Below are 10,886 nucleotides of genomic sequence, written 5' to 3'. Positions count from 1 at the left end.
ATATAGCCCTATTTATCATTCACTGTCTATAAATGACATACTTTTCATTATAAAACCCCCCAAATTATTAAATCATAAATCTATCAAATCGGCCAATGTTCAGCATGCTCACTGAGCCACAAAGAAATCCGGTATTCTCTTATTACAATTAGCAAAATTCAACATTAAACACCAAAGAACTGATTGTTTTTAAAGAGAATCACATTCCATTTCTCCCACGCAGATGCTGATTTCACCGGGGGTTTTTTTACTGACTCATCACTGTCCCACCCAGCAGGACCCTGGAGAAACTGAGAGGCTGCAGATCAGGAAGTCCACTGGAGGTATAAGGGGCTTGGGGAGATTGACAGGGCAGAAGGCTGAGCCTGTGTGTGTGGTGAAGTTCACTTTGTTGGGGTCAGGACAGGAGGACACATACACTTGATCCAAACATGGAAGGCTGATAGTAGATGCACAATGTCAATACGGAGTTAACCATAGCTTTATAAATGTACAGAACCACACACAGGTAGCAACACTCTAGAATGGTATGCCTACTTACATATTCTCTACACACACTCGGATTCTTTCACAACCTTCTGGTGGATCTCTCTGAAAGCTGTAGCTGTTATTGGGCCGTGGTGATGAGGACACCGTCACAATACACGAGTTGACCTCTTCAACTGAGGACAGAGCCGTATCACAGTCTGTTCAAATTACAGATACATAGGACTTCAGCAGTCAAAATATAATTGAAATATCAATTGACAATTGATAATAATTACACCTTTTTAACTTTTCAAATGTTGTTTTCAAATGCTTTTTAAAAATGGATTTTATTAACCCTAATTAGGATCATTATTTTGCAGTTTAAGATCATTTTGAGAGCATTTTTGCAAACTGAATTGCTGCTAGCGTAATGGACCCTTTCCATATATCTGAGATTCAAAGTATAGCACTAAAATTTATGTAACATTTTTAGAAAACAAAAGCTATTGGTAGATTTACAATGTTAATAATGGTGGAATTTGTATTGATTTATTAATATAGAGGTGTACTTTCACCATGTAATATAGTTGAAGGGATAGTTCACCCCAAAAAATTATTTCTTCATTCATAATTTAGTCACCCGTAAGTTGTTCAAACATCTGCAAGTTTCTGAGATTCTTTCTTCTGTCGAACACCACAGAAGATATTCTGATGAATGTTTGTAACTAAACAGTTGCTGGTAGCCAACGACGTCCATATTATGGAGAAAGAAAAGAAATCCAATGGAAGTCAGTGGCCTGGTTACCACATTCTTCAAAATATCAAGGCAAGTATATGATGGAAAAAATTATTGGATGAGTTTTTGGGTGAACTGTCCCTTTAAGATTACGGTGTTGTGAGAGCAGACCATTTAGGAACATTTTAAAATAGCATGCCAAACAATCACAGGCCCTGTTATATAGTTCATACAAACAGTAAAACAATGTTACATGAATGTAATCAGTGTAAAATGCAGCCCTCTAACTACAAGATTGCTCTGGTAACCAGCAGGGTATGCTGGTCAGGAATTTTTGCAGGGTATTTAAAGGGTGTTTTGAATGTGCTGGAAAAAAAAAAACGGTATATTTCCAGTCACAGGACACCAAAAACCAAACTGTGTCCAGAAAACATGGACATCCTAATATATAGTTAAGTTTTTGACAGGAATAATATGGTGGTTTATGTATTAACAAGAGTAAAAAAAGAGACCTACTCTCGAAATCTAGAGGGCGCTGTGGAGAGCAAGATGTGGATGGGGAAGAAGAAGAGGGAGAAGCTACACAGGAAGAACCAATCTGAAATCCCCTCTTGGAGCTCAGGTGAGGAACAGGAGCCCTGTGGCCATCAGGAACCTCATATAGCTAAAAAAAAAATAAACTGTTACATCCAGTCATGCAAGTTTCAATATGCAACTTTGCACGATATCGGCCTTCACAATCAGTTAAAATGGTGAAAAGTGTTAGACATACTCCACAGTGGTGAACTGATGAGTGATGTGTGAATACTTTCTCCAACTCTTGATCTAGTCTCTCTTCACTTTGACGCAGACGTGACGGCAGTCGAGTCAATGACACAGATGGGATTAATAGAGCAGGGGACTGAGAATAGAAGAAACACAAACATATCGGTATTAGTATTATTACAATGGCTTTTTCATTATCTAATAATATTTTTACTTGAAGGCTTTCCAACGCATACATGTATGAGGGGCCGTACAAGCCATAATTCAGTCTGGCACTCTCACACACTTATATTATCCTTTCACATACATACATTTGTACGCTCACACACTTACATTCTCCTTTCACATACATATATTTTTGTTTTCGCACACATACATTTCTACTCTCTCTCACACATACACATTCTCCTTACACATACATTTTAATTTCTTTTAGAGAAATTAAAAGAAAGAAACTTTTAAGAAATTTTTTAATTTCTCAGTATCCATTACTTCCTTAAGCAGGAAGTCACTCTCAGACCAGGAAATATATGTGCAAGACTTGCTCAGCTCTTCCTCACAATTGTACAGTAATGCTATATTTTCATGTACTATACATATTTACAGTTTTTAACTTTACCATATCATTTTGTAACCTATGTGTTCAACAGATCTGTGTAAAAGTGTTATGATACTGATTTAGATCATATTGACTGACTGGTTTGGCCAGTGGTTAACATTTTTTACTTGCCCTGGCAAAAATTTTAATGGCCTTGCCACGATCAATCAATCAATAAATAAGACTTTCATTGTTGACTAACATTGTATTGTAATAAATGATAACCATTTTGTACTAATAGGTACAATAGTTCAATGATAATAGTGCTTTTTCAGGTCTTTCAGGTAGGTCTAACTCTATTCCAGTTAAGGATGCACTGATTTTCGTGACCTATTCCAATTGCTGATTTTATTTATTTATTTATTTTCAAACAAATGAACAGATTCCCATACTTGTTGCCAATTTACAGAATTCGGTTTTTATTACTTTTACTTTTTTATATATTTTATTTTTATTTTGTTCTTTTAATGGCCAAACTAACCTTGAGCAAACATGCAACACAAAGCAACTGCACAAAACAAAAACAACAGACAGGCTGAATGAATATTTTATTATTACTCTTTTTTTATTATTATTAGTGTTTTATGACCTTAATTATATACATGTCTGTATCTGCACTATGTTTGTACTTCCTGTACTGGATGCTCCTGACAACCAGATGAATCCCTTGTGTGTTAAACACACATGGCAATAAAGCTCTTTCTGATTCTGATGAAAATGCTAATTCAATCTCTGACAGCAGGTGGCGCTTACAGAACACTAGCAGTGTTTCCTGGGTTATTGCTGTACACAGCGCTGCGCTAATTAACACTCATTTAATATGTATTTAACGACTGTAAGAGGAAAAAGAAAATGCCATTGAAACCTTTCTGAAGACGGTCAGTTCTCCTCAGAAATACATCCAATATTCACCCCCACCCTAATTCCATAATTATGGTTTTCTTTCAGTATATTAATGAATTTGTTTGGTCTGATACAGTATTTTCTCTGCTTGTGTGACTAGTCTCTCCTCTTTGTGTCTGTCTTTAGTGGATCTGTGTTAAAGATAATACATCATGAAGATCACAACTCTGTGTTACCAATTTCCCTTGCACCGCTTTTAATCTTAGCGTTGCCAGGTATTACAAAAAGAAGAAAAAAAATAAACACGCAATAAGTCCAAATCTTGAGTTATGGAAATAATATAAATATATCGCTATCCCTAACTTGCAACCGCCCTCTTTATTCACTTCCTAAATGAGGTGGAGAAATATACAAATAAATAAAAATCCATAGATGCTTATAATAGATGTATCTGGCAACACGACTGAGGCTGAGCCCGCAACCTCAATCACAACTCGCTCAAAGGACGAGGCATTTCACAATGATAATATTTATTAATTTATTTATTTTTAAAACCCACATAGCTTGCTGAAATACTTCTGTGGCTGCCTCATCTAATATATGTATGTGAAAGGAGAATGTAAGTGTGTGAGAGTGCCAGAATGAATAATGGCTGGTACGGCCCCTCATATATATGTATATATGTGCCAAATTAGGGCTTGACATTTACACCCACCAAATGCGGGTGGGTATCAGCAGTGGGGGGTAATATGGTCATTCCCACTACCCACTTTGGTGGGTTGAATTTTATATACCCTACAGTAATAGAACTTAACATTAATGCTTGTATGAGACAAGTGCATTTTATTTAATGGGTGAGTGAAAGAATTTTACTTGCCTAACCGAACATTTGATGTGTATAAAACAACTAGTTAGGGATGCACTGAAATTTGGGTGAGAATGCTTCTGATTTTATTACATTTGGTTTAAACGGCAATTGATAATTGATAATCAAGGCCAACCTAATCAGCAAAGTAATCAACTAACAAGGTCGGGTCAGTTGAGGCTTGTGTAGTCTGTCTGTATGTGAAACAATCTCGTTGAGAAATCAAAATAAATGAACGTAACTGCACACAGAAGAGCATACTGCGGTAAAAATTTAATGTAAATTGTATATTTTTAACATATAGCTTAATTAAGGAACAGGACATGACCAAGAGAGTTACGTTTTCCTTGAAAACCACAATTGCAAATTTGACATTGATTTTATACAAGAGTTCAAACAAGTAGGTTATATATATTTTAGTACACTATTGACTTTTTTTTGTTTGTTTTTTTACAATACTGTCAATGTTGACAGTTTTTGCTTGATTTGGTTAACGAAAATAGTTACAAAGATCAAAGTTGAACAGCTGCACATCTCTGAGCAAAACGTTACTGAATGATTTGAGTCAATGATTCCGTGATCCATTCGTAAAGACAGGGAGCCGGATGCATAAAAGACAGACTAGGCTTTAAAAAAAATCTTAGAAAATCTAACTTTATTCTTTAATACTTTTAATTCATTTAATTCATTACATAAAAACATAGATTAGTCTAGGCTGAATCCAAAATATAAGATTGATTACCCTTTGGTTAACTGCTAGTTGGTCAAACTAGATCTTAAAGGTGATGTACTGCATGTAGGGTTGACACAGAGTGGTTGAACTAGGTATTGCAGTCCAAATAAAATTTTTGGAGGTTTTTTTTTTTTTTTTTTTTCACCCAGCTCCTCCTCCTCAGACTTAATGTACACACAGGTTGCCGCTGTGGTTTCTGCCAACTGAGGTGCCGAAATAAATTGGGTAAACTGAGAGTGGGATGGTTTCACAAACCAAAAATAGAAACTGACATTCCGAACCGGAACGCAAATTTTCTTACTGTAGCATTGTTTTTCAGATAAACAAGTATGTTAACTTGTTAAACATGTTTCTTAATCTGCAAACATACATATTATGGTATTTTTATGCTTTTGTAGTGGCAAAAATATTTATATATATAGCAAGCTTATAACATTATATAACAATATATTTTTTAAATAACCTGGAAATCAATTTAAATATATTTTAGTATGTGGTAATTTCAGTCATTTAAATGTAATTTACCAACAACAAGATTGTGGTCAGTGAAAATGCTGATCGGCTAGTAAATTTGGAAAACCACTAGCCACGTTGGCTGGTGAGCAAAAAAGTTAATGTCAAACCCTGCCTGTAATGTAAGTGAACCACAAACACACACTTTTAAAAACCTTGCAGTGCATTTTAAAAACGCTAAAATTAGCACATATCATATTACACTTCATTAAATGCTAACACTTCAAGAATATGTTAGCATGAGACAAAAACTAAAGAAAAACACAAAGAAGCTTTTTTATATTTTCAATCCACGCTGAATAGTCGGATTAAATGATCTCCCAGGTATTAATTTATATATTTAACAAAATCACACAGAAAGCATGAGCTTTATCAACATACTGTACTGTATAAAACAGCCCATCACAGGCACACAAAACTGACACAATCACGAAAATGAACCAGTGTGCATCCAATCTATGCTGTTGAACTATAAACGTCCTGGATATGAATAAAGGATGTTACAAACACTGGTAAATATAGCCAAAAAAGGCTAATTTTAAGGCAAATATTTATCACATTTGATGGACAGCGAGTACTGCAGTATGCTGCACTCTTATACACGGGACTAATAAAACTTTGAAGTTTGTTTAAATACCAAACTAACAGTACATATCTGATAAAGTGCTACGTGTGTGATGTTGTAGATTGTCGGTCTATAATTTGGTGCAACAGTATGTTGTGATGCATTAAAACTAACAAAAACAACAGGCATAACAAAATACCATTATATCTACCTAAAACTAAACTGGAATTATCAAATTATGAAATAATCAAGCAACTGTAATAAAACTGAGAAACTATAATAACTATAGGAAGTGTTTGCAGCTAGCCAGCATATGTTTAAAGCAGAAGGGTTTTTGATACAAGCACTCTTCCTGTTACTTTTTGCAATCCTCCACACTTCCTCTAACATTTGTGTACGTACATGTGTCAGAATATGGCACTTTAGTGTACTTGAAGGCTTCACCCACAGACCACTGAAGTCATTTGAATTGTCAAGAAGCTTTTGGTGCAACCGAGAATGTGCTTTCCTAAACTATAACACGAACCAGAATTATAGTCTAATTTTACAATAATATTTTGCAACATTTGGATACATGACATTCAATGATGTAGATTTCCATGCAAGTGCACTACAGTACTCTATCTATGCCACTATTAACACTTACGTAGTGCAAAATACTGCTATCTTGACAGCATAAAAAGCACCAATTTGTGTTTGTAAGTCGTTTTTATGTCAACGTACATTCTCTTAACCCAGTTTATTGTTCATTGACTACACCATCCATGGGTTTATCTCTCCCAATTGATTGTTGTATAGATAAGTATATCCATAAGGCCTTGATGAGTGTAAGGGGTGTTTGCAAATATGCTTCATTTTTTTAATTAAGCTTGATTTTTGTAATTCTGCAAGCGAAGCTAGTAGTGCATAAATGGCATACTTTTTTACAGCATACTCTTTAATTGCATTTGGCCATAATTGCAAATAGCTCCATTTGATCTGTTTAGGTTGAAAAAGGAAATGAGGATTGGGAATGAGGAACCAGGGAGTATAGAAGTGTTTGAAAAAGAGAATGACATATGTGTGTATATTAGTACCTGACGTTGGTTGTGCAGTTTCTCTTGATTGCCAACCAGAACGCCTGACCTTTTCTTCTGTTGTAGTTGTTGTTGTTTCAGCTTAAAACTCTTAGAAACATAAAGAGTAAGGATAGAAAAGAGAGGAAAAAACAGAGATGCATGTAGTGTGATGTAGATATATGAAATCTTACATGACCCAGTACAAGCAACCACACAAGAACTATAGTTTCATGCAGTTTGCAATCTTATTTATTGTGCAATGAGACTTACAGATGAATCTGCACACACGTCACTTCCATCCTGGAGACGTTCTGAATTCCCCCATGATGCCGAACGCTTGTGAAATCCAACAGCTGTTGTTTCATCTCCACCTAACCATGTGTGTGGTGTCTTTTACAAAAAATATCAACATTAACATCACATAAAACTACAACTTAAGACTCTTGTTTAGAACACATTGTCATCTGTTCCTCATGACTGAATACTGCACTAGTCACACAGACTACTTTCATGGAAACTCAATTCATCCCATTTAGTTACATCCTTGTTTTACTCACAAAGTTGACAATGTTTTAGTGAACTAGTACAACTAGATATTTAGCTATAAACCAGCTACAAGTGCAATATAAGGCAATTTCACAAGTAAATGGCTAAAACTTAAGCTTGAGTCATTATATGAAATAAAGAGTATCTGATTATATGAAAGAAAGAGTGAAATTTTGACTTAGGTAATGAGGAACAGAAAACAGATGATATTTCAAAAATGAGAAAAGCTGATGCACCCAATTCCCTTCACATCTGAGCTTAGGGTTAAAGTTCATTAGGACTGCAGTAAATCATAGGATGTGATGAGCAAACCATGGTGCAGTGTACCAAAGACTTTTGGTATACATACCATGGTACTGCATGGCCCTGTTTACACTGATATTAACATCTGTCCTGGGTGAGTCAGCTGAACTTTTATTAAGAATTGATTATGGATCTTGCATCCTTTCACCTGTGTGGATTTGTCTTCCCTGCCATGTCTGTCGTCCTCTTTGGGCCATTGGCCTTGCAAGTACGGCCCCACAATCGCATCCAGAGATACTGTGCGCTGGATCGGAGTCTGCAAACGCCACTCTGCTTTGGTCCGTTCACCTGAAGAAACAAGAAAGTAAACTTCAATGCGGAATAAACTACTAAGAAACAACGTTTTTAAATACATGTGTGTAGTGCAATTTTTATGAAATACACTTCAATATCATATTTTGTTTTAAATCTTTCGATTCACTGGTCTAGATCATAAAATGCTTCTAATTATTATTCATTATAATATTATTTATATAAATTAGATCGTATGAATACCAATTTGAGCTGTAAAGTTTAACATGATTTGATGATATATTAGTATTCAGATTGTCTGATATGAACAAAACTAGATGATCATGTCTTCTAGCATGACTTGGGATGTTTCAAAGAACACCTTGTGCTTCAATGGATGCAAGGAAATGCAACCTTTAAAACAAAGCAACTCACATGATCAGTGTCCCAAATTGTATTATTTGATTACTGAAATTTTTCTTCTTCATTCAATCTTTATTTCCTCCTTTGGAATTCCAGATTTGTTATTTAGCCCCTACAGTATACAGTATGCCAATGAAACCAGTCATCTTACAAGCATAAGTTAATTGTAAATATAAATATAAGTAAATATACATCCGCTGTTTATAATTAAAATATTAATTAATTATGAAAGTGATGATGAAAATGTGTTGTTTGATATGCACCAATTAATTCTGAAAGAAAACTGAATATAGATTAAAAGCACATACATTTTAAGATCAATGAAATAATGTATGTGTTTAGATCCTTATAGCACAGGAAGAAACATATTAAAGTACTAATGCAGTTGCAAAAATTCACATAACATTTCCTGTTGATCTTCAAGAAGGACATCCAGTGGCTCAGATCGTGATAGTTACTGATGTGTATGATATACTTCACCTGGAGTGATATTTGTGGCGGAAGCTGGTTTGTGCAGCGTGTAGGGAACAGTAGCTTTGAGAGGCTGGAGACCTGATCCGCTCCTGGACATCTTCATCTCTCCACAAACACGGACTCTGGCGTCGTGAGCGGTTTTTGTCCTTTTCCAACTGGCCATTTCCAGCTATCTAGCCATTCTGAATGTGTTTATTCTAGTTTCTTAACTAGACCGATGACTAGAAGATATACTTATTTAATCGCTTTCAAGTAAACTATTATAACAGTTAAGAGAGCTACTTGCTGCTCAGACTGATCTCTACCTCTCAAAACGCTAGTATGTGTAGGAGCTTTCATTCATTTTAGGAAGTAGGCGGATCCATGTACAATTCGCCTTTTGATTGGCTAAAAGAAATAGCTGCGTTAAGGTAATTGGGTAATAAGACATCAATCCAGAAATAACGTGAACTTTTTTTGGCTTCATCCCAAACTAATTTAATGAACTACTAATTTGCACGCACACACACACACACACACAATTCTAAAGAGTCTAATACTTTTAAGTATGTTAATATTTGGCCTATTCCCTAATAGTGTGCAGTATTGTACTAAGAAACCCCATGAAACCAAAAACGGAGATGCGTACCTTTTAGTTTTAAATGAATCAATGTAATGTAAGTACTCCCACAGACAAATTAGCAAAAGTTGAAATAATAAAATTTAAACGAATGTGTACAAGTGCAAATACAGTAGATGCTACAGTTAAGCAATGGCTGGACATCAGTATCGGAACGGGCACCCTGGGGTTAATTATTACTTAACTGTAAGTTAAGCAAATTATTTGACATATTTCATATCTATATGTACAGTAGATGTGGTATTTCTTCCACGGGTGTAACAGTCACGTCCCTGTGGGTGTCTTCAGCATTTATTGTTGGAGATAAACTTCCATCAGTGGTAGTTTGTGTAGGGTGGAGTTTGTGTGAGATAACACCTTCTGAATTTGTAAATTAATTGTTATCTTAAGTCATTTCAGCAGAAGAGCTGTTTTGTGGTCAGTGTTCTGACACTTATATTTGTCATATGTTTGTTTGAAAAGTACACTTTTATTGATCTTTTGTTATCTATGGTTTACATATAGGCTAGGCCTACTGTATTTGCTTTTTTTTCATGGTTTGGGGTTGCAGAGTGTTCTAGAAATAGAAATACTGAGAGACATTTTGACCATTCAAAGAATGTTTTGATACAGAGTGATATAAAGAGATCCAAGAATGCTTTTTTTAATTGTATTATTTGTCCGAGTTTCACTTGAGGAAAATATCCTTTCTTTGACCCCATCCACATCCGACAGGAAGGGTTTTTGTTTTGCCCTTTGTCTTTTGTAAACCTTTTAGAATTGAGTCAGTTTGAAGTTCAAAAGTCATTCTTTCACTTCACTTTGCTGCATGCTGTCAAATCAATCAATAGTCCCATCTTTTTAGCGAGCAAATTTTCAGCTACTGGTCCCAATTTTGCATTTAGACACCTCTTTTAGGTCCTTTTACTGCAGCAGTCCAAAGTGAACAAATGATGCTGACCTTTGACCCATAATTGACATTTGTTCTTTGCTTGACCCCTGGGTCGTGGTGACGTTAAATTCAAGTCAATTTGTAACGAGTTCCACTGTGACATCTGGAGGAGGCACAAGTTTGAAATATATTACAATTATGAGTTCAGTCCACGTGAGACTACAGAATGTTATGCGGTTATGAGATTTCATATCATTGGGCCCTTTGAATACTTT

The 10,886-nt window shown here is 35.3% G+C and overlaps 1 protein-coding gene across 2 annotated transcripts; it reads right to left on the bottom strand.

Moving 5' to 3' along the window:
* Positions 1-242: 242 nt before the first annotated feature.
* LOC113111902 (protein FAM117A-like) lies at positions 243-9,489 on the bottom strand. Of its 2 annotated transcripts, none has more exons than XM_026277091.1 (8): positions 9,128-9,489; positions 8,142-8,281; positions 7,415-7,534; positions 7,163-7,252; positions 1,977-2,105; positions 1,721-1,868; positions 542-686; positions 243-439 (listed from the first exon to the last, which is right to left on the bottom strand). In XM_026277091.1, the coding sequence occupies exons 1-8, from the start codon at positions 9,282-9,284 to the stop codon at positions 259-261; spliced, it is 1,110 nt and encodes a 369-aa protein (XP_026132876.1). In that variant the 5' UTR covers positions 9,285-9,489; the 3' UTR covers positions 243-258. The 2 variants fall into 2 exon arrangements, with proteins under 2 accessions (XP_026132876.1, XP_026132878.1); XM_026277093.1 differs by having other exon boundaries at positions 542-662.
* Positions 9,490-10,886: the final 1,397 nt, after the last annotated feature.

This window comes from Carassius auratus, chromosome 12 (genome assembly GCF_003368295.1).
Source record: "Carassius auratus strain Wakin chromosome 12, ASM336829v1, whole genome shotgun sequence".
Classification (NCBI taxonomy): domain Eukaryota; kingdom Metazoa; phylum Chordata; class Actinopteri; order Cypriniformes; family Cyprinidae; genus Carassius; species Carassius auratus.
Note: the sequence above shows the minus strand (reverse complement) of the source record. Positions and strands in the feature narration are given on the sequence as shown.